This window comes from Polypterus senegalus, chromosome 3, assembly GCF_016835505.1.
Source record: "Polypterus senegalus isolate Bchr_013 chromosome 3, ASM1683550v1, whole genome shotgun sequence".
NCBI classification, from domain to species: Eukaryota; Metazoa; Chordata; class Cladistia; order Polypteriformes; family Polypteridae; genus Polypterus; species Polypterus senegalus.
The window spans coordinates 143,143,578-143,170,527 of record NC_053156.1 but is presented as its reverse complement, the minus strand read 5'-3'; the positions used below and the strand labels follow the sequence as shown (position 1 = coordinate 143,170,527).

The 26,950-nt window shown below is 37.6% G+C and overlaps 1 protein-coding gene across 1 annotated transcript in view; it reads right to left on the bottom strand.

Annotated features, from left to right (window-relative positions):
- akirin2 (akirin 2) overlaps nucleotides 1-22,194 on the bottom strand; it is a 36,427-nt gene extending 14,233 nt beyond the window's left edge. The window contains exon 1 of the mRNA XM_039748006.1: nucleotides 21,653-22,194. Within this exon, the coding sequence (XP_039603940.1) occupies nucleotides 21,653-21,833 (181 nt within the window). The 5' untranslated portion in view covers nucleotides 21,834-22,194. The remainder of the gene's footprint in view (nucleotides 1-21,652) is intronic.
- Between the last annotated feature and the right edge of the window lie 4,756 nt (nucleotides 22,195-26,950).

Below are 26,950 nucleotides of genomic sequence, written 5' to 3'. Positions count from 1 at the left end.
TAAACATTACAGAGGGCACTGTATTCATGTAGCGTAAGATCTACATATGCTAATGCATTATACATGTGCATACATTAAACTGAATGTCAGTGTGGATAAATGTATTTGTTTTAAATGAACTTTGTTGCTGCCAGCAATAAAACACAGCTCACAACAGCCAGTTAGTAGTATGACACCACAACACCAAATTCTAGAAGAAGCAATAGTCTTTCAAAACTGACACCAACTAATTAGAACCCACATCTCCAACATTGGCTAACTTCAAAGAATTATCCTGTCTCTGCAATAGGACACTGCAAATCAGCAATTTTTGTGTGTGCCATGGACTTAATTGCTTTTATTGTAAACACTGTGTGGTCACTGAAATGTTTATTACTTAAATATCAATACCAATCAATAAAAGGGAATACTGCATTAAGCTTATTCTATCTGGATTCAACAAAGAAAAACGTATCCAATTCCCACACGCCCATGATGGGTTTTTATATATACACACACACACACACACACACACACACACACTATATACCGTATTTACTTGTGTACCACGCGCCCTTGTGTAAGGCAGACACCCTAATTTTTACAAAGAAAATCGCGAAAAAATCTTTTGCCCTGTACGATGCGCGTTGTGATTGTATAGGAAGCGAGCGAGGTTGGAGTAAGACACCGACGTGAATAACTAATGGAGAATAATTATGTCTTGTTTAATTCTTTCTGCACATGATCCTTTATTAATCCCAAGGGGAAATTCACAGTGTATCTATCTACAGTATATTGTATTGGAGTACTAACTAAGCAGTACCCCTACTGCAGAACGTTTGTCACACCACGCTGCGAAAGGTGGAAATGACAAATAGCCCTGTGAAATGAGAAAAGAAAGAACCGTATAGAGACAAATCGGACTGTAACGGCAAGTGGAAAATTATTGTGCTCACCAGACTATTCCAGTTTAATCATCATCTTCCAATTCGCCACCGCTACGGACGTCGTCGCTTTCCCATAAGGGGTCGTCTTTGCTTCCATCCACGCTGTTGGATATGCTGCACTTTTTGAAGCTTTTCACAGCCAAATCCTCTGGAATAAGCTTCCAAGCACATATCTGCACCAATGTTGGGGCTTTCATTTTGCCAGTTGGCGTTGTCGTGTCGTGTACCGCTGTTGCAGGCCATTCGGTGTACATACTTGACACATGAGCCTTAAACAGCTGATTGATGCAGACATCTAGGAGGTTGTAGGAGCGAAGTCATGCCTCCAGGAATTATCACTTGATCGGTTTTCCCATCTTTCAGTCTTTAACACCTTCAGTTAAATGGCCACGAAAGCTGTCCATGACCAACAGGTTTGGCATTTTCAGGAGACTGCCCGGCCGACATTGCCACACATATTTCAACCAATCGATTACGAGATCATTGTCCATCCAACCCTTTTGTTGAGCTCTGACAATGATCCCAGGAGGAAACTTCTCATTTTTCTGCAAGGTCTTCCTTTTAAATATTACGTAGGCGGTAGTTTCTTTCTATCCACAAGAATTGTCAACATCATGGTACACCGCTGCTTCTCTCTGCCTCCCGTGCGTACTGGGACACTCTTGTCTCCAACTGCATTAACAGTAGTATTTGAGGGGTTCTCAGAATAAACTGGCGTTTGATCAGCAGTACCAATTTGCCCCATTAAATACATTTTCTGTTGCATCAACTGCATAACGCACTTTTAGAAAGCTAGTAAATTTTCTTCATATTCGTCTGGTAGACACTGCGAAATGGTTGTGCGGCGTCTTATTGATAAGCCATTCCTTCTCACGAAGCGTGTAACCCATCTGCAGCTTGCTTTGAACTAAGTGATGGGTATTCCATGTTCTTTCGCTATATCACGAGCTTTCATCTGAATCATTTCCGTGGACACTGCATATCCAAGCTGACGCCTGTCTTGAATGTAATCAGCGAGTGCAACTTCAAATTGTGGGAACTGGGCACGTTTTCTGCAAAATGCCCATCTGTTTGTTGCATGACAAACGTTTTTCTCTTTCTTCCGTCGCCAATCTCAAACACATGACTCTGGAACACCGTACTTGCAACCTGCTGCCCAATTTCTGATCTTCTCTGCTTCCAAAATCACTTTTAGTCTCTCTCCCGCCGTGAAGGAGCATAAACACTTGCTACTATCCATGCTAAATGACAACACCAAACTGATTCAAAAACAAAACCTACCCCTACCGTATTCTTTGTGTATGATGCGCACCTGATTTTCTAATGCTAATTTTTGGGGAAAAATGTGCACATGGAACACGCATATATATCCCACAGATACATTATTCACCGGATTCTCCAACAGTAGAAATATTAACACCGCTCATAGGCTTACAGTCCTGAAATAAAATACTCAATAATGCAAGGGCAAATTAGCTGCTGGACAACTTCATATTATTTTCATGGGTTTGCACTACTTTTTAGTTTAACGTTACACATCTCAGATGTTAGCTTAATGCAGGGGTCCTCAATAACGGTCCTGGAGGGCCACAGTGGTTGCAGGTTTTTGCTCCAACCCAATTGTTTAATAAGAAGCACTTACTGATCAAGTAACACTTTTGCTTCACTTTACTTCTCTCGCTCATTAAGATTTTGAACCATTATTGCTCATTTTTTTAGTCTTAAACAGCTGTATTCTTGGTTTTTAAATGCTCCTAATTAGCAATAATATGCAAATGACAAGAGACCAGCATTTCTCCATTTAGCTTGTTACCATTTACACCTTTGTGTATTTATCATGCAGTATTGGGTTTAAATAAATACTTGGAAAGAAAGTAAAGAGAAAAAAAAAAAAAAAAATGGACTGACAATTACTCATCCATTTTAGCCTTCACTTCATTTGGACGATATACTTAGAAAGGGAAAGAAAATCGAGGATGAGAATTACCAGACAGAGTTAAAGCACTAACAAGCCATGAAATTAAATTATTGGAAAGAACAAAAAACGGCAGGCACCGCGGCCCTCCAGGACTGATTGAGGTCCCCTGGCTAAATGCATAGTGATATAAACTCAAAAGCATGTTGAAGGATCAGTGAATACATACAAAAACATTTCCAAAAAGCAAGAATCTTTGCTGCAGAAAGCAAATATAGTAATATTCTGTATTTCTGGGTAAAAGTGAAAAAATAGATACATCAAATAAGTAATGTAAAGAAATGCAAGGTCTGTAGATAAAGTTGTACCTGAACACTGAAATAGAAGTGAGGTAGACCATTTACAAGGCACACATCCCATGTCAATAGATGTCTTGTTCAAGGTGCCACAATGAGTGTTAGTGTGTCCCCTGGAAATACCCTATAGAACCAACTAGGGCTGTGCAATGTCTTAAAAGTTCACATCATTCCAAAACATTACTATCCTAGGGGGCTCTGCCGCCTGCTCACCAACCCGTGTGGGTGGGCCTTACACCCTACATTTACTGGATCTGCCGGTTGCGACAAATCTTGCTGTACTTTTGGACAAACATGAATATCAACTCTGTCTTTGATATCCATGTCTTTCAAAACTATTATCGCTGACAATTTGTCACGTTGGTTTATTATATATGCAAGCGTGATCTTTCGGATTGACACAAAAATTCAAGAAAACTTGTGTTTTTCAGATAAATTTCATGTAAAGTGCCATACTTTGGCGTATTGATTTGTATCCATCATTGGCTGTAGAATTTCTTATACGTCTAATCGTTTAACCCTTTTGATTCTTTGTTGCATCTCTTCTCCGTGATCATAAATATAAACCTGACCAAGTTGTGGTTTCTTTGAAATTAAACTTGTAGTTGCTTTAAATTGTTGCGGGGCCACAGATTCTCATAGCGTATGGTCTTGAATCATGTAAATCTACTTTGAGTACTGAATGATGTGAACACAAACAGATTATTGTAGATTCAGATTAGGGATGGGTGGTATCCAAATTTTGATACCGTCAAACCTCCCTATTTTACCTCGGTATACGGTATTACCGTGAATAATAAAAAAATTGTGACGTAAGGCTCAGACAGCATCACCAAACTGTTGGCTTGTGCCTAAACCGTTCAGAAACTGAATATCAAACACTAATACTGAAACAATAACAAAATAACATGCAGAACAATATTAACAACTTTTATTAGCAACAAATAGCAGTTTATAAAAAAGTGCAAATACAACAGTCAAACAGAATTAAATTAAACATCCAGAACAGTTTCCCGCGGAGACGCGCACACAAATCAATTAAATTAAATCACACCGCCTGAACAACTTTTAATAACAAATATGAGCAGCTTATAAAAAAGTGCAACTAGACCCACAACAGTCAACCAGAGTTGAATTAACATAAACTTCATCCATATTATAAAAAGTATTGCCAAGCAATAGTCCTAAACAAAAACGTCTTCTTTCCAATATCGTTTTTAACGTAAACCAAATAAAAATACCTGAATCAATTAAATAAAAATAAACACAGTGCGAAAAGGAACGAATGGCAAGTGGCATCAATCTATTCAAGATTTCGCTAGAAAAACCAGCATGTTTACTTTGTCTGGCTTTAACAGGGCACGTTGTGGACCGACAACTTTACCTGCGGTGCTGAAAACCCGCTCCGATGGTGTGCTTGTGGCACAGACGCACAGGTACTTTCGTGCCACTCGCGACATTTGGGGAAAACGCCCGCAGCATTTTTCCACCAGAGAAGTGGGTCCTCGTCTCCTTGAGTAACTGGCTCCAAACAGTAGGCTGTTATTTCAGCTCCGACTCGGTCCTCTACGGTGCCGACGGGACCTGCCATTGCATCAGATTTTTTTTGCAGCATACTCCCCAAAGTCATCTTTTTTCATGAGGGTGCAGGTTGCTCCTCTCCCTCTTCCACTCTGATGGCCACTGGACCTGCTGCCTCTAAGCTCACGATCTCAGCCTGTAATTCAGCCTTGGTCTCAGCCAATGCGTTGTCATCCGTCTCATATCCTCCACGGTAACGAGGGTCGAGGAAAGTGCATTTTCGCAATATTTTGCGCACTGAATTGGATTCATACTTGGCCTCCAGCTTTGTTAGAATTCCAGTTTTGATTGACTTTGTTAGCTGGGGGTCATTTTCTGACGCAGCCAACACATTGTCCCTGCAGAGCTGTAGTATGGGGAGGATACAGGAACTGGTCACATAATTTTCTCCTGACAAAATATCAGTGAAGTCACCGACTGGTTTCAGTGCTTCGTGAACAGCTTTCAAGACATCCATGTCTTGCCAGGTCAGGGACAGGCTGCTCCTTCTGTCATCAGACAGAACGTGTCTGATCGCTTGGGCCTGCTCGAGGATTCGCTCCACCATTGCCAGTTTGGAGCCCCAGCGAGTTGCGCAGTCCTGCCGACGGATGGATGGATGAATTAATTAATGAATGATAAAATAAATGATTAAAGTATCTAAATGAATGAATAAGCCTAAATAAACAAATGAATGAATAAATAAGCATAAACAAATGAATGAATAAATAGGCATAAATAAACGAATGAATGAATAAATAGGCATAAATAAACGAAATTCTTTTTATTTAGGCCAATTCATTCGTTAATAAACGAATGAATGCATAAATAGGCCTAAATAAACGAATGAATGCATAAATAAATAAGTCCATTAACGTATATTATTCCACTTGGTGAAATTTGCATGCACATTTATTTCAGGCTAAATAAGTCCCTTATGCGCATCAAGCCTGCATTTACTTGATAAAAAAATACAGGAAAAAAATTACAAATTTAAAAAATTGTTTTCTATTTTAATATAACCTACTTTTCAATATAATGTATGTGATAGAGATATATATAGAGATAGAGATAGAGATATATATAGATAGATAGATATATAGATATATAGATATAGATATATAGATAGATAGATATATAGATAGAGATATAGAGATATATATATAGATAGAGATATAGAGATATATATATATATATATCTATCTATATATCTATCTATATATATATCTATATCTATCTCTATATCTCTATATATATATATATATATCTCTATATATATATATATATATCTCTATATATATATATATATATCTCTATATATATATATCTATATCTCTCTCTCTATATATATATATATATCTATATATATATATATATATATCTCTATATATATATATATATATATCTCTATATATATATATATATATATATATATATATATATATATATATATATATATATATAGATATATATATAGATATATAGATATAGATATAGATATAGATATAGATATATACACACATACATATACACACACACACCTTTTTTATATTTGAGCCCCTGCGGAAAACTCTGCACGTTTTATGCTTACCGTTATGAGACTATGTTTTGGGAGTCCCAAGTCCACTTGCTTCTTGTGGAGTTCATGCTTACGTTGCCAGCTGTGTGAAAAGGCCCCGACAATATTACGGCATAGTCCGAGGGCGCGCTCGGTTTTTTGCCTCTGGTCATGCAATCCATTTGTGACAGCCAAGTTTAGATTGTGACCGAAGCAGCATAGCCACGGCCAATGCAGGGACCTGATTGTGGCATGAATGTTGGCAGCGTTGTCAGTGGTTATGGCTGAAAGTTTTTTCTCGTCAAGTTGCCATTCCTGAAGTGCAGCTCTGAGCGCAGCAGCAAGATTGTCTGCTGTATGACTCTCAGGAAAATACGTAGTTTGGAGGCATTTGGATTCAAGTTTCCAGTCAGGTGTAATAGTATGGACAGTCAGAGACATATATGGTGTCATGTTAACTGACGACCACATGTCAGTTGTTAAGGAATAACTGTGTGACGCTGACAGCAGCACTTGAACATTGTCTCTAACTTTACTATATAAATGTGGGATGGCTGTTTGTGAGAAATATTTCCGTCCAGGCAGCTCGTACTGGGCATCTAGGACCTTTACCATGTCCGTAAAGGACTTTTTTTCCACTGTGTGGAAAGAGACCATTTCCTTCGCCAAGTATTTTGTCACTGCATCAGTACAGGTGACACTGTCCCTTTTGTACTTTGTTGCTTTCCCGAAGGCCCCCATTATCGTCGGCTGCGTACTGGCGGTGGACCTAAATGATGTTGGTCCTGCATCGGGAGGCGTTGAAACTGTTGCACTGAGTGAATTCGGGTCCATCCTCGCAGCAGTGAGTGGATGGTGGTTTCGTATATGCGACCTTAGGTTCGATGTATTTCCATCTCTCGCGTCACCTTTTGTTGCACAATTTGCAAATTGCCTCGTCCGTATTTACGCCTCTCCTTCTCGCTCGGCGAAACCGAAATACTGCCAAACTGCAGAAGTTGTGTTCTTTTCGAGACCAGGTCACTTGGTGCGACTCGCCATCTTTCCCCACCTCTCTTTCTCCTCCATGCTGTCACGTGATGACAACCACGCGCATACGCATTTTTAGGCATTAAATAAATTATATTTAATATTTAATCCTTGTCTCCTATATAAGTGCATTGTTTTTATGACGGTATAACGGTATTGAAACTGACACCGTTGCTATTTTTAGATCCCGCGGGATACCATATTACCGTTTTACCGCCCAAGCCTAATTCAGATATTTTGTCTGTAGTGTTTGTGGATTTCACTTTCACCAAATACATCTTAATTTTCGCATATACACCCGTTCATTGGGAAGAAAGACTTCTTTTCCCTGTTGGCAACACTAATAAGACGCTCTACAAGTCTCTGACTTAAATTTTAAAGCCAAACAATATTGCATACTTCTGTCATATCACCTATGTCCATATATTCCATCTCTTTTCGCTGTTCTGTTATTTCACCAAGTAATAATTTCCGTTTGTTAGCATAATGTAATCAATCAGTTTTGAGACTTTCGAATTTTAGTACTTTCATAATCTCTAACCTGCTCTGCACATGTATCACACATTTTTTAACCTCTTTACGATGTTCTTTGTCTTTTATTACCACCCCCACTTGGACCTATTAGGTTTTCAATTCCACTTGGTCCAGGCCAATTATAAAAAAACTTTCCTTAGTTTCCCCGAATTTGCACTTAGATTATTATTTTTATTATTTTTCTTTTTTTAATTCTTTTCTCTCCAAAACTTTTTGGCCTCTTTTCGACACACTGCCCTTTCTTAGCTTAGCCATTGACTAATATATAAGGGCTGAGAGCACAGGATTGGTATCTGACAATAGCATTCACACGAATGAGAGGCGAGTAGACCATGGGCGTGGTTAAATCTCTTGATACAAAGTTTCATCTCGCGGGAAATTCTCTCTGAAAAAGTCTCATCTTGTCCCAGGATTCTTTTTTTTTTTTTAAATATATAATAGACAGATGCGATACCAACTCAGTATTTTTGGCATGCATTTTTAATCCAGGACACAGTAGTTTTGTTGTCTCACAGACTGATGCAATCCTATACTCGTAGGGGTATTTGGTAATGTTACCACCATTGTTCAAAGGTTCATTTAAAGTTGCTACAAATCACAACACAGTTTAGGCACAAAATTCTACAATTAGATTTGATTCACCATAAAATGGATTTTGAATAAATGTCTTACCAACAGGAAACTAGCTTTTTTTGGAAACTATAAGCCAATAGCTACTTTTACTCATTCAAAACTACAAACATGCTGCATAAAACAGAGTGTCGACTAGCATTATGAGCTTTCAATACACAATGTGCAAGCAGGAAGTCAATGGCAAAGACTTTTTAAAAAATGTGAGGCACTGCTTTAATATATAGTGTAATCAGTTTATTGCAGATTATTGCATGTGCACAGTACAATTACATTCCTATTGTACCAACAGAGGAAAAAGGACAATGTGGATTGTGGAAATAAAATTGAAAGGCATATTCTTTAAGGTTACAATAAAGATTAAAAAGGAGTATCATCCTTAATTGATATTACATTAAGAAAAGACTTATGGCCTTGTAGAATACCCAGAGGCCGCTGCTCTGGTGTTTCAATTGGACCCAGAGCATACCATCTCATTATCTTGATTTGTGCACTTTTGTTCTTTTCAGTCCAATTAGTTACTTGACCCATCCAAATCCCACAGCCTGCTCCAGATCGTGTTTTTAACCCTTTCGCCTCGTTGCACAGAAAGACACACAGGGTCCTCCCCAGTGAATGTCAAATTGTGGCAAGTCAGGTGAGCTTAGCCCTCAGTTTCTTTCAAAAGTTTTAATTTGCATAAGCTGAAGTCCATTGGTGGCTGGTCCGTCATGCTGGCCAAACTTCCAAGAGTCTCTGGGACTAGTCCACTTCAAACACTCTGAGCACTCCCGAAAATGCAAGGACAAAAGTTTCCAATTTTATGTTTGTGCATGACACACTAATCAGGCTGCCTTCAATCAAATACAGCACACTCCTGCAAAACAATTTAAGGGCGTGCCTGCTGATAGAATAGGAGTGCATGATAGCTTTCTTGTTGGATGTAAAAGATTTAAATTTTTTTTTTTTGGGGCAAAACTGCACTTTTATATCATCAACAGTGTGTCCAGCCAGTCGTCGATGGACGATGAGTGACCATCAATTCAGCCCTAGAACCAACTGGACAGAAGGCAAACAGCAATGATTTTCCTTTTCAGTTCTCGGGGATGGCTGTGGTTACATGTTTACATACCATGGAACTATTTTAAATGAAACACAAATTTTAATTATGCAGGAGGTTGTTTCTAGGTATCTTTTTTTTGTAGAAGGTATATACAACAAAGAGTTTAAGTTTAAAAAAAAAAAAACAGAGCAACCATTTCCCTGTTTTATACAGTTTAGAATTTATTTCCTAAAAAGTAATTAAATTGCTATATTTACTAAAAATACTGTCACACAAATACTCATTTTTAGAATTCAGTATTGTTTGTACAAGTATGGTTCTGCCGGTCACTAACTGCCATTTTTCAGCTAATTAAAAAAGCAAAATCCACAGAAAAATCCATTTTAAAAACTAAAACAAAGTGAAGCCTTTAAATATATGGGGAAAACACTAAATTTCTTATAAAAGAAAAAAAAACATTACTGCATTTTCCTAAATGCAAAGTATGAGAAGGAAGTAAAAGTTGTCTAATCAAATAATTGATCAATGACAGGAAAAGGTTGAAACAAAAACCTGCAGCCACAGGAGGACCACAGGACTAACCTGAGAACTGATGCTACATTGAAAACAAGATGATTCTTCTGGACTATGTAACTGTCAGTGCGTAAACAGTAAAGAAAGCAATATATTAATTTACAAGATGTAAATTCAAAATTCAGTTAGGAGACCTGGGTTCGCCTCCCAGGTCCGGGTACTCCGGTTTCCTCCCACAGTCCAAAGACATGCAGGTCAGGTGGATTGTAGATTCCAAACTGGCCCTGGTGTGTGCGCCCTGCCCAGGGTTTGTTTCCTGCCTTGTGCCCTGTGTTGGCTGGGATTGGCTCCAGCAGACCAGACCCTATAGTTAGGATATAGCGGGTTGGATAATGGATGGATGGATTCAAAATTACTGCCTAGAGGTCTGCATACATACAAGTATAGTTATGCTGAAGCTTGTTATAGTTCTGTCCAGATTTTGTACAGGGTTGTCACATCCAATGTCAGCATATGACCACAGTTCAAATGTGAACACAAAATCCTTGAAGGAAAAAAAACAATCTGAATTGCTGAAGAATTGGTGTTGGTTTTACCTTACCCTAATTTTGTCACCGTGTTACTTCACCAATACTATGGAGTATTGCAGCATATTAAAGATCACTTTCTACACAACTTCCAGGAACTGTTTTGCTGATACAAGACAGTCTTTTGCTTCCTTCACAATGCATTTTGGGACAGATTTCTCTACCTGACTCTACTCTCTAAGTAGTGAGTAAAAGGGTAAAAAGCAGACTTAGGCATTGTGCAGCCCACAGACCAAATGTGGCCCAGGGTCTGGTTCTGACTGGCATGTAGAAGGTGCAGACTTCAAGTACTTGCCTGGGCGTATCAGTCTGCATTATAACTAGATGTGACCATGCAGACGCAGATCAAAATCGATATGTATATGAAACTGCATCTGAGAAAAGGGTGACACAGATTGTTCATGTTACACTGAATAAAGAAAGAGGACACAGGTTAATCTGTGTCCCATCTGCATTTTGTGCTAAGACAACAAAAACGAGTGGTTAAAAAAAATAAAATAGAATGAAAAATTTGATGCAGAAAACAGATCATTCAACAAATGCTGGACTCAAGTATTTTTTCATGGAGGTTAGCAATAAGGCAATCTGTTTCGTATGCAAAGAACACATTACTGCATTTAAAGACCAAGCATGCTGATATATACAGAAATCTATCCGAAGAGGAGAAGGTGAGGACCGCAGAGAAGTTGTTTAAGCTAAACTGCAAAAACAGCCATTTTAGAAAACTTCATACAGCAAGGGAACAAACAGTAAAAAAAACAGCTATATATTGGCTTGCAAAATTGCCAAAAGCAGTAAGCCATTTTCTGATGGAGAATTTGTTAGTGTGCATATTAGAGAAGAAGGGTGCATTTGAACATCTGTCCCTCTCACAGCGAACTGTTACAAGACAGATTGAGGAAACTGCCAAGAATCTGGTAGTACAGCTGAAACACACTGTAGAATATGTCTAGTTCTTCACCTTGGCTTTGGATGAAAGCTCTCATGTTCGTGATACTGTACAGCGCAGCTGTCGATTTTTGTAAAAGGAATAACGAAAGACTCACAGCTTGTTACACCTCTGGAGGAGCATGAGACTGACACTGATCTGGGCTGCCACACAGCAGTCAGGTGGGTAAGCTTGGGCAAAGTGCTCAAACAAGTCTGGGATCTGAAACCAGAGATTCAGGAGTTTTGTCAAATGAAAAGAAAAAGCCATCCATGAACTAAGCAGCACTGAATGGTTATTAGATTTATAGCGGATGTGACTGTACTTAAGAATAAACACAAAAATGCAAGACAAAGAGCACACAGCCTAGTCAAGGCTTTCATGAGGAAGCTGCTGCTTCTGTCACAACAAGTAGAGGGGAACACCTTCCCACACCGGGAGGAATCTATGTGCTGAACAGCTTAAAAGATATGCAGCTATATTCCAGGCACTGCATGAGGAGTTTTTCAGGTTATTTGAAGACTTCAAAGAAGTGGAAACGGAAATGTTCACCATCTTCTTTCCTTTTACATGTTATGTGGACAGTGTCCCCAGTAAGGTACAACTTAAACTTGCACTCATATGCATTGCTGGCAGAACATTTCAAATCTGTGCCATTACTGCCATTCTACAATACTCTCAAAAAGGATAATGTCCCACACTTGAGAAGACTAGCCGAGAGAATGCTTACCCTCTTTGGATCAATATACATATGTGAACAGGCATTCTCAATAATGAAATTCAACAGTTCCAGGTACAGATCTTCTCTCAGTGATGACCATCTGTCTGCTGTACTGGAAACAGCAACAATCAGGAATTACACCCGACTACAGTGCACTAGTTGAAGCTCAAAGACTTAAATTCTTCCCACTAAGTTGTAAAGGTACAGAGACAGTAAAATACTTATCAGTGAATAATGCAGTAAAATGCATTTCTTATTTTGTTTTACAAACTCAGGAATTGTAGATTTTGTTAGAGAGCATGGTATAGTGTATGTATCCGTGTTTAAATAAATAAAACAATCTGTGAATATGTGGTCTATATTAATTATGGTGGGGAAAAAAAAGAATTAACATTTCCTGTAATGTAACAGGTGACAAAATGTGTTCAGCCTTCCTCAACAAGCTGGTTTTATCATGTGGCCCCTCAAAAATAGATGCCCTCCCCTAGTATAATGGCTACATTTTTTAATGACCTTATTCAATATTTACAAACATATATCCACTTAATATAAAATTTTATATACAGACCTTCTGATTTCTCTTGTGCTCTATTACCAGAATACTTTGACAAGTTTTTAAAATTATATTTTAGCTAAAGTACCTGGCATTGCCTGGGTATATCTGTAGAAAGGGTTAAGAAATAAAAAAAAAAAGATTTACATGTTTTTTGACCCTGTTGCTGCTAGCTGTCCCATTCTTCATGTCTCTCTTATCAGTGTCTCTGCATTCAAGAGTTGATAATGTTTTGGGTTCAACTGGATTGCAGAATTGCACTAACTCCTTGCTGGGCTGTAACCATGAATGCTGTCATTTCTAACTTGTCCTCTTAGTTGAAGGTCTAGAGCTTGTAGCTTTTTAAAATGTTGAAGAAAAGCCAATAAAGCAGGTAGTAGACAACCACACTTCTACACACAGCAACCCCCTACATAAGCGCACAATACTCCTTTTTATATTACAGTGGGCAGAAGCAGCATAGAGTTTCCCCAAGTTAGTAATGTTAAACTCTGATCATTTTGTCTACTAATCTAGCTTCAGTCTATTTGGATATTCCACATGCTTTGAGCCAGCAGGTGGCACTGGTGGGCAAACTGTAGCACATAAGAAAAATGTTTAGGATTGTATAGGGAGCAGACATACATTCTATTTAGATGGAGATCGATAAATGAGCGAATAAGATTTTGAGCTTGATCGGCAGCTTTTATTTTCAAGTATCTCAGAATGTGTACATTTAACAGAGGATGTACCTTATAACCCACATAGCATCCAATAACATTTTTAACTTTGTACTAGGAATATGTATATTTAAATGCAAACTAAAATCCGGTATAAAATATTCGAAGGTGATAAATACCAAAAACACCCTTTTAATTTATACATCACAACATCATCCTAATTACTTTTAGTGAATACTAAAGAGTAAGCACAACTCGGCATGGAGAGGTCTGTGGGTACAAAAACAAAAATGCTCACGATATTTCCAAACTTTTGGTTAATAGAACAAGAACTTTTCAGAAACGAACCCCTGACTCATTGCATTTGGCATGAAGTAAACATATGACTGACATTTGCATTATATGACACTAGAAATTGGATCACCCACCACTAACGAAATTTGTAAGGTTTGCTATTGTTAAATTTGGATCCAAATTGAAGCCCACTGTATCAGAAATCTTGTTCTCTGAGTAAACACAAGATTAAAGTTTTTTTTCGACCATCACTACCTGCATTGCAGGGTAAGTAAAAGATACACAATATGGCTGGGACTTTGTGCACACTCAGGAGGTCAAACCTGAAGGAAGGTAAGGGGATACTTAATATTGAAGCAAACTGTAAAAACACATTTATAGCACTTTCACCATATTACCTTTTCTTGTGCATAGCCTTACTCTTGCGGATCATTGCTGAAAGTTATTTATTTATTTTTAAATAAACTTTCATCCCAAATCATTCATAAACACATTATATAACACATCCTACTAATACATACCCTTTGAACTTTCCCAGAGACATCCATGACTGTTTAAAATTTAAGATAATTTAAGGTAATAAAATGAACATGGAGAAGGCTGAATTCTGGTTTAAGTTTGACTTCATGTATGGATTGTTTTTTTTCTGCAAATCAATAAAATAAAGAACTTGAAGATATGGCAAAAAAAATTCACAATTCTATTAGTGATAGGCAATTCACAAAAGATTCATTCTTTTACAAAGACTATTCAGTGAATCATATGAACCGATTTGTAAGTACAAACAAATCGATTCAGCGGAGTTCAATGGGAGTGCTAAAGCACATGCAAATCCTTCCTGCTTGATGTCATCAGCATCCGTTATGCTGGTAGATGTTTAAAGCACATTCACAGAACTGCTTGAATCATGAGTTCTGACTCATTTGGATTTACAGATAAATCCAAGAGTTGCACAATTCTCATCCATTTGTAATTTAGTAATAAAACATCTTATTTTAGTTAAGCATCTCAAATGTGTAATACTTTGTATACGGAAACATGAGAGTGGCATATGAATTACCATAATATATAATTTCTACATTTTGTGAACAAAATGTATGTAAAACACCCTTAAAGTGTGCAAAGTGGACTTTAATCACAACTGAGTTGTTAGATTTGTAATTTTTTAAATTTGGGGCAGGGGGTAATCAAGGAAAAATGGGTCTGTCTCAAACATTATGGAGGGCACTCTGTGTATACATAAATTATATATAAAGTAGTAAACAATTTATATACACACTGTATATCCAAATGTAATCATACACTTGTGACGTGATCATAGATGAACTCAGACTTCCCTTAGATGCCATACTGTAAATAAATAAAAACAAATCAAATGAAACAAAAAGGACTAATTCACTTGAACACAGTTCAAAAGAATCTAATCAGTAAAGTGATATGAGAATAAATAGAGAGAGATTAAAAACTTTCTGCTCCCCCATTGAATTTCTGGAAGCAAGGAAATGAAAGTTCAAAGACACATCAGTATTTTGTATCAAGGTAGGCCAAATCCTCCAAAAGTGAATAAAAAGCACGTTATGCTTTCAATCTAATAAAAAAGTCAGAACCATGCTGACTGCTTATTTACTCAATGGTAGGACAGGACAGTTGTGCAACCAAGAAGCTACAATTTTACGGAAGGCCATAAAATTGCAATATGGCTTTAAAATTGCTATTGTTCATAATGTTTATGAGTGTATGTGTTTGTACATTAAAGAACAGGATATAAAACCACCTGTCCAATTTCTAACCCTCTTATCTATATCAGTTAGTTGTAACAGTACTTGTGAAAAGCACATCAATTCATCCAAAGTAATTAATTCTATCAATTTTTGATTACAATAGATATTTGATATCACCAAGACACTACATTTTATTCATGTTTAATAGCACATCTACTCATCCAGAGGAGGAAAAAGGAAAAACGTATTTACACCAAGATGGTTATTTTAAGTAGAGGTCAACACTGATTTATTCCTACAGGATTCTTAACAATCATTATTGAATAAATATAATTCTAATTTTCTGTAAAATAGGAACCTTTTCCAATATTTTATGACAGGTATTTTTGCATCTGTATCCATAAAAGCAAGTCAATGTGGCATGATGACAGAGTAGTGCAAGTTACAAGCCATTATACAAATACAGCTATTACAGGATTAAGGCTTAGGATAAACATACTTACATATAAAAACTAGAGCTGTCAGATCAAATGTTGCTATTAGAACATAATTCAAAATTATTTAAATTAAAAAAGTCTTTGTCAAAAGCTAAAGCTGACATTCAACTGTCAAAGAACAGCCGTTTTGATTGTTTTACCTGCACTGATTTTGGCACCATGTTACTTCAGGCACGCTATGCAAAAGCTGCAGTTTCTGTTTTTCGCTTCAATTCCAAGATCAGCGAGTTTGTAATTTTAAATGGTCAACTGGTTATCTTCAGTAGTAAAACTTGCAGTCAGACAACCTTTACAATGTAGCATCCACCCTTCCTGTCCCACTGCTCTGCACTTTGATCTAAAACTGTGCTCAGAGCAGTGTTTCCAAACATTTCTCCTGTGCTCAAAGTATCATTGTTTTTGCATCTGATCCATTAACTCTTAAACCTGAGATTCTGAACTATTGTTTAAAGTGAACACCTTCTTATTAAATCAAATGTAAAGTAACTCAATTCCGATTTTCATTTAATTACAGTGCAGTAAAAAATAAACACTTTTATGAACAATGTCAGCAAACACTATGTCCCACATTTAGTGGCTTATGTGGCTGCCTACCTGACACACCCAATGCTTAATACAATAAAGTATAATTTGAAATAATTTAGGTAAAATACTGTTGCATCAACAAAAGTAGACAGATTGTTTGAACCATGACTTGATATTATGATGATCCACTTTTCCAAGGGAGTCCAGAGGTGCCGAAAATGGCGTTTTATTATGTATGCCACAAAATAAATACCCCAACGCCACCCATTGGACACTTCCAAAGAAATAAAACAAGTCTGCATTCAATTTGCCAGCCTCTTGCCTGCTTTTACTTTGCTCGCTATTCTAGGGCTATCGGTGTCTTACTAACTGACCTGTATTCCTCTTGACCTTAAATCTCTCTGCCTGTGCCTGTCTGACAGCAAGACACAGGACAATGTGCTTGCAGCTTATTACTCAGCCGAGTATGGCAAGTGGGACCCAGGCAGTAGTGTCACAAGCCCTTGATATGCAGAATTAAAAAAAAAAAAAAAGGAAGTGCAGTGCTACTATGTGTGGCTATTAAGCATTTTAGCAGCCTTTCTGTAGCTGTTTATATGCTTCACTATGCCAAGAAGGACTTGTGCACCCAATTGTCAGTACAACTAAGGGTTGGAGATGGTGGTGCAGGTGGCACTTATATTTAAATAGCAGTTGCCAGATTACTTCTAGTATTTTTTTTATCCCCATCACTGTTTGTTCATGCTGTAGCCACCACTGCAGCCGTTACCACAATAAAGTTTGAAAACTGTCCCTACAAACTTAAATTTCAATACATTAAAATATTTACTTATTTTTAATTTGAATATTCAATCCTTTTTTGGCAGCCCTACTATAAACATACATTTTCTTCATAGTCTTAGCATGAGGAATTCTAAAAAATGTGCCCCAACACAGCTGGAGCCTGAGCTTTCTCATAGTTAAGGCGTTGAGCCAAACTATCCAAAACATAGACAAATCAAGAGAAATGCATGAATTTGAGTTGAGTTAAGGCATGTTTATCCATATGTTAAAAGTTTGTTACCAAGTGAGGACTACAATTAAAGTTTAATTTGAAAATAAAGATTTTGCTTGTAGTGCATCCTATGTCTTTTAAAAGGGAGGGAAAAAAATAAGCCTTTTGGCACCACTTCTAAATCATTTCCTTGTGGGCAAAAATTTCCTGGAATATCATGCCTTAATATTAAAGCCACCGATTTAAACCTTACCGCTCAAATTAAATCTTAATTTTGGACAGTAAGAACAAGACTACTCTGTTATGGTATAACATAACAAAAACCCGTAGTGCATTTGCTAAATTGTTATTGACATTATTACCAATTATCATTGGTTGAGAGTCTGGTTTTTAATTCAAAATGTACAATATTGTGGTTGTATTGCACCTTTCCCCATTTACTATGAACACTTTTCAGGAAGTAGCTGTGAATATTTTAACAAAAAATTCACACATTTTGCATGCTTGGACCATACATATAGATATTAATCAAGTGGAATGTGCGACACCAGTTTTTCATGGACATTTATCACATCATTTGCCACTGTCCAGAAATGCTTAGAGCTGAGCACTGTTGAGTTTGAATATTTAAGATATGCTTTCTCCACAATTTTTTTATATTATATATATTCATATTCCTCAGCCACTACTACAAATTACATGAGGTAGTAAAATAAAAAAAATAAAGTTTAAAAGGTGGAATATTTCTTTAAGATTGTGGTGTTTAATGAATTAGCTTGAATAAATATAGACCATTAATGTTTTTGTACGATATTTACGATTAAAATTACACAAGCAAAACCTAGTGTTCTCAAAAACTGATAAAAGTGTCACATTAAATAATTAGCAGAGAACAACATGTGATGCTTTACAATTTTTTTTAGGAATATTTCATGGACATTACAGATTTGCACTTACATGGAGATTAACTTTGGTCAATCAGGATGACAGCAAACAAAGCACGCACAACAGGTGAATGTGACAAGTGCCATCAACCCTGTATCTATGATTAAATCGGTTTTTGCACGTGGATACTCTGTATAAACCAACCTGTAAGAGAAATACAATCCTATTTCCAAGTTAAAATTTATTGTCATGTGTACACTGTATAATGGAATTCTTACATGCAGCTCTACCTAAAACAGTAACTATACCAAAAGACAAACACACACAAAAAAATGTATATTATTATACACACACTTATATATGGATATAAATGTGCATGCACACAGTATTTTTTAATTTTACTGGCTGTTCGGTAACATTACTATCTGTGGATTGAAATGGCCCCTGAATCTCCATTTGCCAGAAAGTAAGAGTGGGAAAAGCAACTGCCCAGGATGTCTTTAATCATACTGCTGATTTTTCAAGGGCATTAAGTGCATTTCAAGATGTCCTCAATAGAACATTCTGTGCCACCTTCACTATTCTCTATGAGGCTTTACTTTCTTGAGGCAAGCAGGTGCGGTACCTGTAAAAGTTAAGAATAAATGGAGAAATCTCAGCTTTTCCAAGATGTCTGAGGCTCCAGTGAACTGTCTTGACAACAGTTGAAATGTGTTTTGGCCACTTTATTTCATCTGTGATGACCACTTAAAGAAATTTAAATCTGCTCAACCACTCCAAATTATCCACTGTAATGCAGAAAGAAGTGCTGTCTAGCTTCTGCTTGCTGAAGTTTAAGACCAGTATATTGGTTTTACTGGTATTAAGGACGAGATTGTTGTCCTGGCAGTACGTTGCAAGCAGATAAACCTCTTCTCTGTAAATTGTCTCATCCTTGTTCATGATAAGATCTAGGATGGTAGTGTCATAAGCAAAAAATTTTAAAATGGAAGTACTGGAGGGGGAGAGAGAGAGAGAGAGAGGGGAAAAAAGCAACACAACTTGTTGAGCCACTGGGAATAAATTGGATAAAGGCATTAAAGAATGCAGTAACAAAATTTCTGACCAAAGTTACAAGGAAAAGAAAAATAAATCAGCAAGCGATGCAAAAACTTAACTGCACAAAATTAGTCATTTAGAATCAAAGATCAAACAAACAAACTTCATTTGACTCTTATAGTCTCTTGAAATTTCCAATAACTGATTTATTAGATTCCTTCAGTATTTAGTTTTGCTAATATTTGAATGAAGAAAAAAAATCATGAAAGCTGTTGTGTAGAATTAGGTTAAAGCTTTAATTAAAAAATAGCATTTTACATTTTGAAAAAAAAAACATCATTGTGAAGTGACTTTTGCTTGAGTACTTTGATTTTCTCTTAAATCTCCCAAAATGTGTGTTAGATTGTACAATGCTGGTCCAGTCTGAGCACTCTGTGATGGACTAGTGCCCTAGCCAAAGCTAGCTCCTGCCTAGCACTCAAAACTGCATGGTGCTCTATGTCCCTTAATTCATTTAAAGGAGTTAAAAAAAAAAAAAAAAAAAATTGAACAGCATTCTTAAACCTGCTTAACTTTATGGTATTTGTATTAAAAAAAATCTTAAGTAAAAGAAAGAAACATTAGTAACGTTATAGACATTAAATGCAACAGGGTAATAACCCCTTCATGTTCATCAGAGAAGATACTCTACTGCCAACAGCTCCTCTGAACTTAGAATATGGGGTGTTGGAATGTAGATCATCAGAATGTTCCACAGTTAAGAGTAGTGCAACTTATGGGATTTCTGCCTAGGCTTAACCTGATCAGAATTCGACTTGCATTGTTATAGGATTGCAGCTATGAAATGAATCAAAAATACAATGGCTGACATCTGAATTATATGAACATTTTTATCCTCAAAGCTGAGCAACACTCTAGATTACAAGAATTGTAGTTTCAGCTTTATGTATTCAAATTATCGTTAATCAAACCACCTATCCAATGTAAAATTGTTTATATACTTTACATTCAAAATTGCCAACTAAAGCAGACATCAGTCATAAATCCATATTACTGTTACTATTTGGACTCTATAATGACTATTAAAACAAATGATTAGCATTAGTAATTGTAGACCTTATAAAATTAAAAAAAAAGACAAATATGAAATTAACTATCACTAAGCGCCCCCTATCTCATTCAAAAGACGTGCATGGATGCAGTGAATCAACATAAACAGTTAATATTTAGGGAAATGGGACAAGACTGGCTTCATTAAAAAAGAAAGATACTTCACTGGTTAGGGTATCAAATTTGTAATACTACAATTTGTGTTAATACTAGTAATCGTTTAACATGGTAACATTTTAACAAACTCAATCACAAACATAACAGTCTTGAACTAGCTGAATACACACTGGAATTCTGAATAAATATATATATATATTTAAAAATAAAAAGCTTGTTTATATCGCAAGTGTGAGCATATTATTCAAAGAACTGTGGTCGTGCGAAAATAGGTTAGGCAGTAAAAAGGGTTAATATCGGTACACCCTCCACCCCCAGCTGCAAAGTCCTTCAGCTGAATACTGTACTGTACTTAAATACGCTGGGGCTCAAGTTTCATGAGTGGCCATATTGAAAGGTTAACAAATGCTTGTTTTTCCTTTTTTTAAATTTAATGAATCAAAAATGCTTGACGGCAAGTGTATTTTCAGAAAAGATCGTTCTGGGTTACTAAATAAAATTTCACTTAAGCATCCGCCTCTACATGCAGACAATTAAGAGAACCCCCCGATAATTTAGATAGAAGTCTTTATTTACTGCCTAAAATTAACCACTCCACGGGGATCAATCATCATGATCTAGTCAAGCATGAAGAATACCACAAAGGAATCAAACAAGAAACTGTAATACAATTACAGGGATTGAATCTAACCGAAAAACGAGGCCTTGGACTGGAGTACGCCATCCAGTGTCGTAATAATTATTTCTCGTTATGGTGTACATGAAATCTAAAATACGATGCAAGAAATATGTCAAGAAACCTTTACTCACATCTCCAATTACACATTTAAATAGCTGCACATTATCTAGGAGAATACAGAGCACTTTACCCTTTGTTTGCTTCCGGTCACCAAAAATATGCTTATCTTCACCAGAATCACTCAAAAAAGAACACGTTCAAAATATTCAAGGTATACGCACCTGTGGTGAACCTGGAAGAAACCTCGCCAAATGGAGACGGTTCCAAACGCAGATATTTTTGAGGAGAGGCTGAAGACGATGACGGGGTTGACATTGGGGTACATCTCCTTCGTTTGGGCGACGCCGGACTCATCAGTGGATCAAAATCCATAGTCCTTTTTAACGTGGCTCCGCAAGCCATGATTTTAAGGGAACAAAGGCGAAACAGTAGACCACCGTCTGTAAAATGAGGGAGGTGAAAGGGAGGGGAGGGGGGATTTGAGGCTTTCCTCTCCCTTTCTTCTAACTTCTCTCAGGGGAGGGGATTCAGTTTGGACGAAACCCTTTAAGGTACACTTTCTCTTTACGTTCGATGTCAGATTCCTGTTGCTCTGCCGTATCACGAAAAGACTACGAATTCAATCATATGTAGTTTTTCCTCAACAAGACAACAGACAATGTCGGATGATGACGGATTTAATCTGTTATCCCCACAGTACCTCCTGTTTATTTCCTCTCCTGCAATTTACATGGCGTGCACAACAACGTCAGGGTACACTACTGCACCCATGGACATGCGCGATCAACCGAGGCCGCTACTGGGACAAGTAGTTTATAAGATGTGTCACCAACCACTTTTGCTAGGAAAATAAGACTACATTTCCCTAAATGCACCGGGCCGGACTATTTTTCCGGCTTTCAAGTCGAAAACGCTCATTGGCGCGTTTAAGAGCAATCAGGAACATTTAAATCAAGCAGCCTGTCCTGTTTGTTTGATGGGTCACACGTGCATTTTAAAAGTATATTACGCTTTTTTTTAGAATGGTGTGAAACGTGAGACAATTTCTTTATAATATATTAATATTATTTGTACATTGTATATTCCGAAAATATGGAGTTTAGTTGTAGTAGTTTAGCGTATCATGTATGTAGGCCATTGTTTAGTTAAACAAATAGAAAAAAGTAAAAACAATCGAAGGCGCTGTAAAAGTGTTATCTTTCTGATACGGATATTATACTTTATGCAGTATTTTACTTAAGCCAGTGCGCTTATTTTAGCATAGCTTACTGTTTATAGTTTCCTTTACCTACACAATTAAAAAAAAAAGTTACAATCAATAACGACCTAACAAACTAGCCTGTTTTTCGCCATCTGTCAATAAAATATATCCTAAAAGGAAAACCCTTGGCACTGAAACCTTTTGCAACTTGCACATTGGAAGTACAGTTAAATCCCTTAAGAAAGTGGAGGCCACTTGTTTTTAAGATTAGGCACCCTTACACTATTTTAAGATTAGGCACCTACTCTAAATTTTTAAGATCAGGGACCCTGGTGTACCTGGCCTTACCCCCACAAACCTCAAATTCAGGGTTTGTAGTAAGGGTAGGCCAGTCTAAAAGAAGTGCCGTTCGCTTTCTGAACAAGACCCGATCCCTTTAACAGCTTTGCCACAAATATCACAAAAACATTTAATGTATATGTAAGTCACTATTTTAACTAAAAAACAATCATCTTATTGTACTAGAATTGGTAAAAGAAGTATGTGAATATTCTAGTAATTTTGTCATAATACAGTATATCTTTAGATAGTTGAGAGAGCATTGCAAATAGGATCTTATGATCAAAATTTTAGAAAATTAAATGGAAGTCACTCATGACCCTGTAGTTAGGATATAACGGATTGGATAATGGATGGATGGAAGTCAGCAGTATACAGAATAAATACTTCCCCAGCCAGATTGAGGCACAGTTGAATACAGCTCAGAACAGTTCATCACATTCTCTCTGTGTTCTGGATTAGATCCTACATTTTAGAGACCCTTCATGCACCTGTTTTTTTTACTCACATTTGACTTTGCCTTCAACTTAAATCATTAATAGACTACAATTTAGGGATTTTTGAGATTATCATAAACCTTCATCCTTAATAGCCCCTTTTGGAGTAATGCCAGCACTCAGTTAACATTCTAGTACAGTATAATTTCGTACAATGGGAAAATGCCTTTTAAATTCACACTTAAAATAGTTCAATATAGTATATGGCAGTTTTTCATTAATGCCATGTCCAGTTAGCACTGCAAAATAATGCGCTCAATCACAGTCCTTTTGGACATTTTAGCTTTTCTGACTAATAATTTATTTAACAAACTAGCTGTGCTACCTGTCTAAGACAGGTTGAAATCTGAGAAATCAATGTAGACCACAGTGTTAATGCTCGCAGTATATGGTGTTTGTAAAATCAGTGTTAATGCTTGTGATGCACCTTCTATTGGAATGACATTTGCAATGCATTTTATTACAAAATATTTTTGTGATGCACCATCTTTTGGAATGACAGAGACATACAGTAGCTACCAGATAGACACACTGCCATTTATCCTTTTATTGAGGTGGATAGTTTTTGATTTAGCATAATTATAAAAGCTTGAGCATGTGAAAAAGAAATCCAATTAACTCAAAGTTAAGCAGAACACACCCAAAGCATAAACTGTTCCTGGAAGGGAAGCCAATCCATTACAGAGCATGGTTAAGTAACCTATATTAATATAAAGTGCAAAAAATGTGGCTTTTGACCAACATGGGCAAGTCAAGTCAAGTTGGGGAGCATGCACTGGTACAGTACGTTGTCACACCCACTACACGACGAAACAACTCGGGATCCCGGTTTGCAACCCTCCAGGCAAGACATGTGGTCCAGTCCCACCCTCCGGAAATGACCCTGTATCTGCCGCAGCCAGGTGTTATGTGGGCAACCCCTTGGCCTGGTCCTGTCACTCGGGTCCCCAACAATGAGGATATTACAAGTCGGATTACCCTCAGGGAAACGCGCCACATGGCCATAGTGTCGTAATTGATGCTCTCTCACAATGCAGATAATGTGCCTCATTCGAGACTCCATGAGCAACCGCTCATTCGACACAAAGTCAAACTAAGGGTACCCAAGGATTTTCCGGAGAGACACAGTACCAATGGAGTCCAGACTTCAACTCAGGTCACTGGATAGCGTACATGTCTTGCAACCATATAGCAAGACAGGAAGCACCAGGACTCTAAAGACTTGGACCTTCGTCCTTTAGCATAGATATCGGGAGCACCACACTCCTTTCCAGCGACCTCATGACCACCCATGCTCTCCCAATCCATCTACTGACTTCATAGGAAGAGTCACCAGAGACATGAATGTCACTGCCAAGGTAAGTAAACCTCTCAACATGGTCAACACTCTCTCCACAAACAGACACACTGCTGATGTCTGTGCCTAAGAGGTCATTAAAGGCCTGGATCTTGGTCTTTATCCAGGACACTGGCAAGCCCAGACACTCAAACTCCCCGCTCAGTCTCTTGAGCGCCCTGATCAGCACCTCTATTGACTCAGTGAAGATCACACCATCATCAGCAAAGTCAAGATCCGTGAATCTTTCTTTACCAACAGATGCCCCACAGCCACTGGACCCCACGACCTTGCCCAACACCCAATCCATACCAGCATTGAACAGAGTAGGATCAAGATCACATCCCTGACAAACCCCAGAATCAACTGGGAAAAACGCAGAGGTCCTGCCTCCACTCTGTCCAGCTCTCACAATACCATTGTGCAGGCCGGCCATGATATCCAGCAATCTCGAGGGGATCCCGCAAACCCTCAGGATGTCCCACAGGGCAGCTCGATCAACTCGAGTCAAATGCTTTGTGAAAATCGACAAAGGGTGCAAAGAAACTCTGCCGATATATATACAGTATATATACATACAGTGTGTATATATATATATATATATATATATATATATATATATATATATATATACACTGTGGCATGGGGCTGGGGATGGTACCCAGTATGTGCCACCTCCAGACCACGAGGGGGCGACCGCCCTGGTTGTGTTGGGGGCCCAACCCTGTAGGGGCCCGGTGCCTGAAAAACCCTGGACCTCAGAACTTCCATCACACCAGGAATTGCTGGGGAGAAGAAGATGGGGACACTCGGAGGGCTTCCGGGTGCGCAGCCAGCACTTCTGCCCCACGGGGGTGTGTCCACGGGGGATTGCCCCGTATATGGCTCGTATATGAGGTGACACCTCCCTTCATTCAGGAGCAAGAGTCGGATGGAAGAGGACAGAGCTGAGAGAGAGTGGAGTGGAGGCGGCCAGGACAAAGGCACGAGAGACTGTGAGGCCTGGACTTTGGGGGATCGGTGCTGGAGGCACTGGGTTGTGCACTTATGAACTCTGTAAATAGTGTATATAATAAATGTGTGTTGGGTGAGAAAATGATGTCCGCCTCTCTGTGTCCGGGTCCCATTCCACAATATATATATATACATTATGCCTAAGAAGTCTACCATCGACCGCATTCCTCGCATCTTGGCAACATGGGCAGACAACCCAATATTATCTCAAACTGTGAAACATTGTTTAGACATCACATTTTGCTACAAGTATGGAAGAGTAGCCACTGTTAAGACTGTAAAGACTATCTTGTCATTTTTGAGAATTGTATCTACAGGGCTTCTAGGCTGCAGAATCAGTAAATTAATTGAAGTAACATTCTGGTTTTGGTATGTTTCTTCAGTATTTAAATATCTTTTCCTTCAAGGTTGCCTGGAGAGAATATTTTTGTATTACTGTCCATGAACAATGGTGTTTCTAGAGTATTTACAAAGACATCATGTCTAAGTAAGTTTTGCTGTAGACTGATTACTGCTCATTTCTATCTACTCATTCTCCTTACAATCAATTAGATAAACAGTTTACATCTGTTCATTAATTCATGTTTTCCTCTACTTGTTACATATTAATGTTGCATAGAATCAATGCCTTTCTTGACAGCATAAGGTGCAAGGTAGAAATCAATCCTGTATAGCATGCCAGTCTGTCCCAGGATATGCACATTTGACTTAAAAAGCATACCTTTGAACTGTAAGAGGAGCCTTGTGTGAATTCCAGTCCACACAAAGGGTATCTCGGGTTGCCAAAGGTTGCTAAAGGTGAACAAAAGCCATAAAAGTTGTAATGAAGCAAAGCCTTACACAGCACAAGAATATGAAGCTTAGATAGCTATGGATAATCCTCTCTCAATATGTTACTGTATCCAATAATAGTGTTATTGTTTCCACTCCTAAGATACTACCATATCAGTCAATTTTCTACATAATTTTTTCACCTTTTCTACTCGTGAACATATGTGGTCCAGTCAATCATTTACAAATTCTATTTGCATAAAAATGAGGCAGTTATTTTAAATGAAGCTTTTGAATTTGTATCATTTTTCATCTTTTACTAAGTTTATTTAACATTCATTATTTCCATGTAATATAGGAC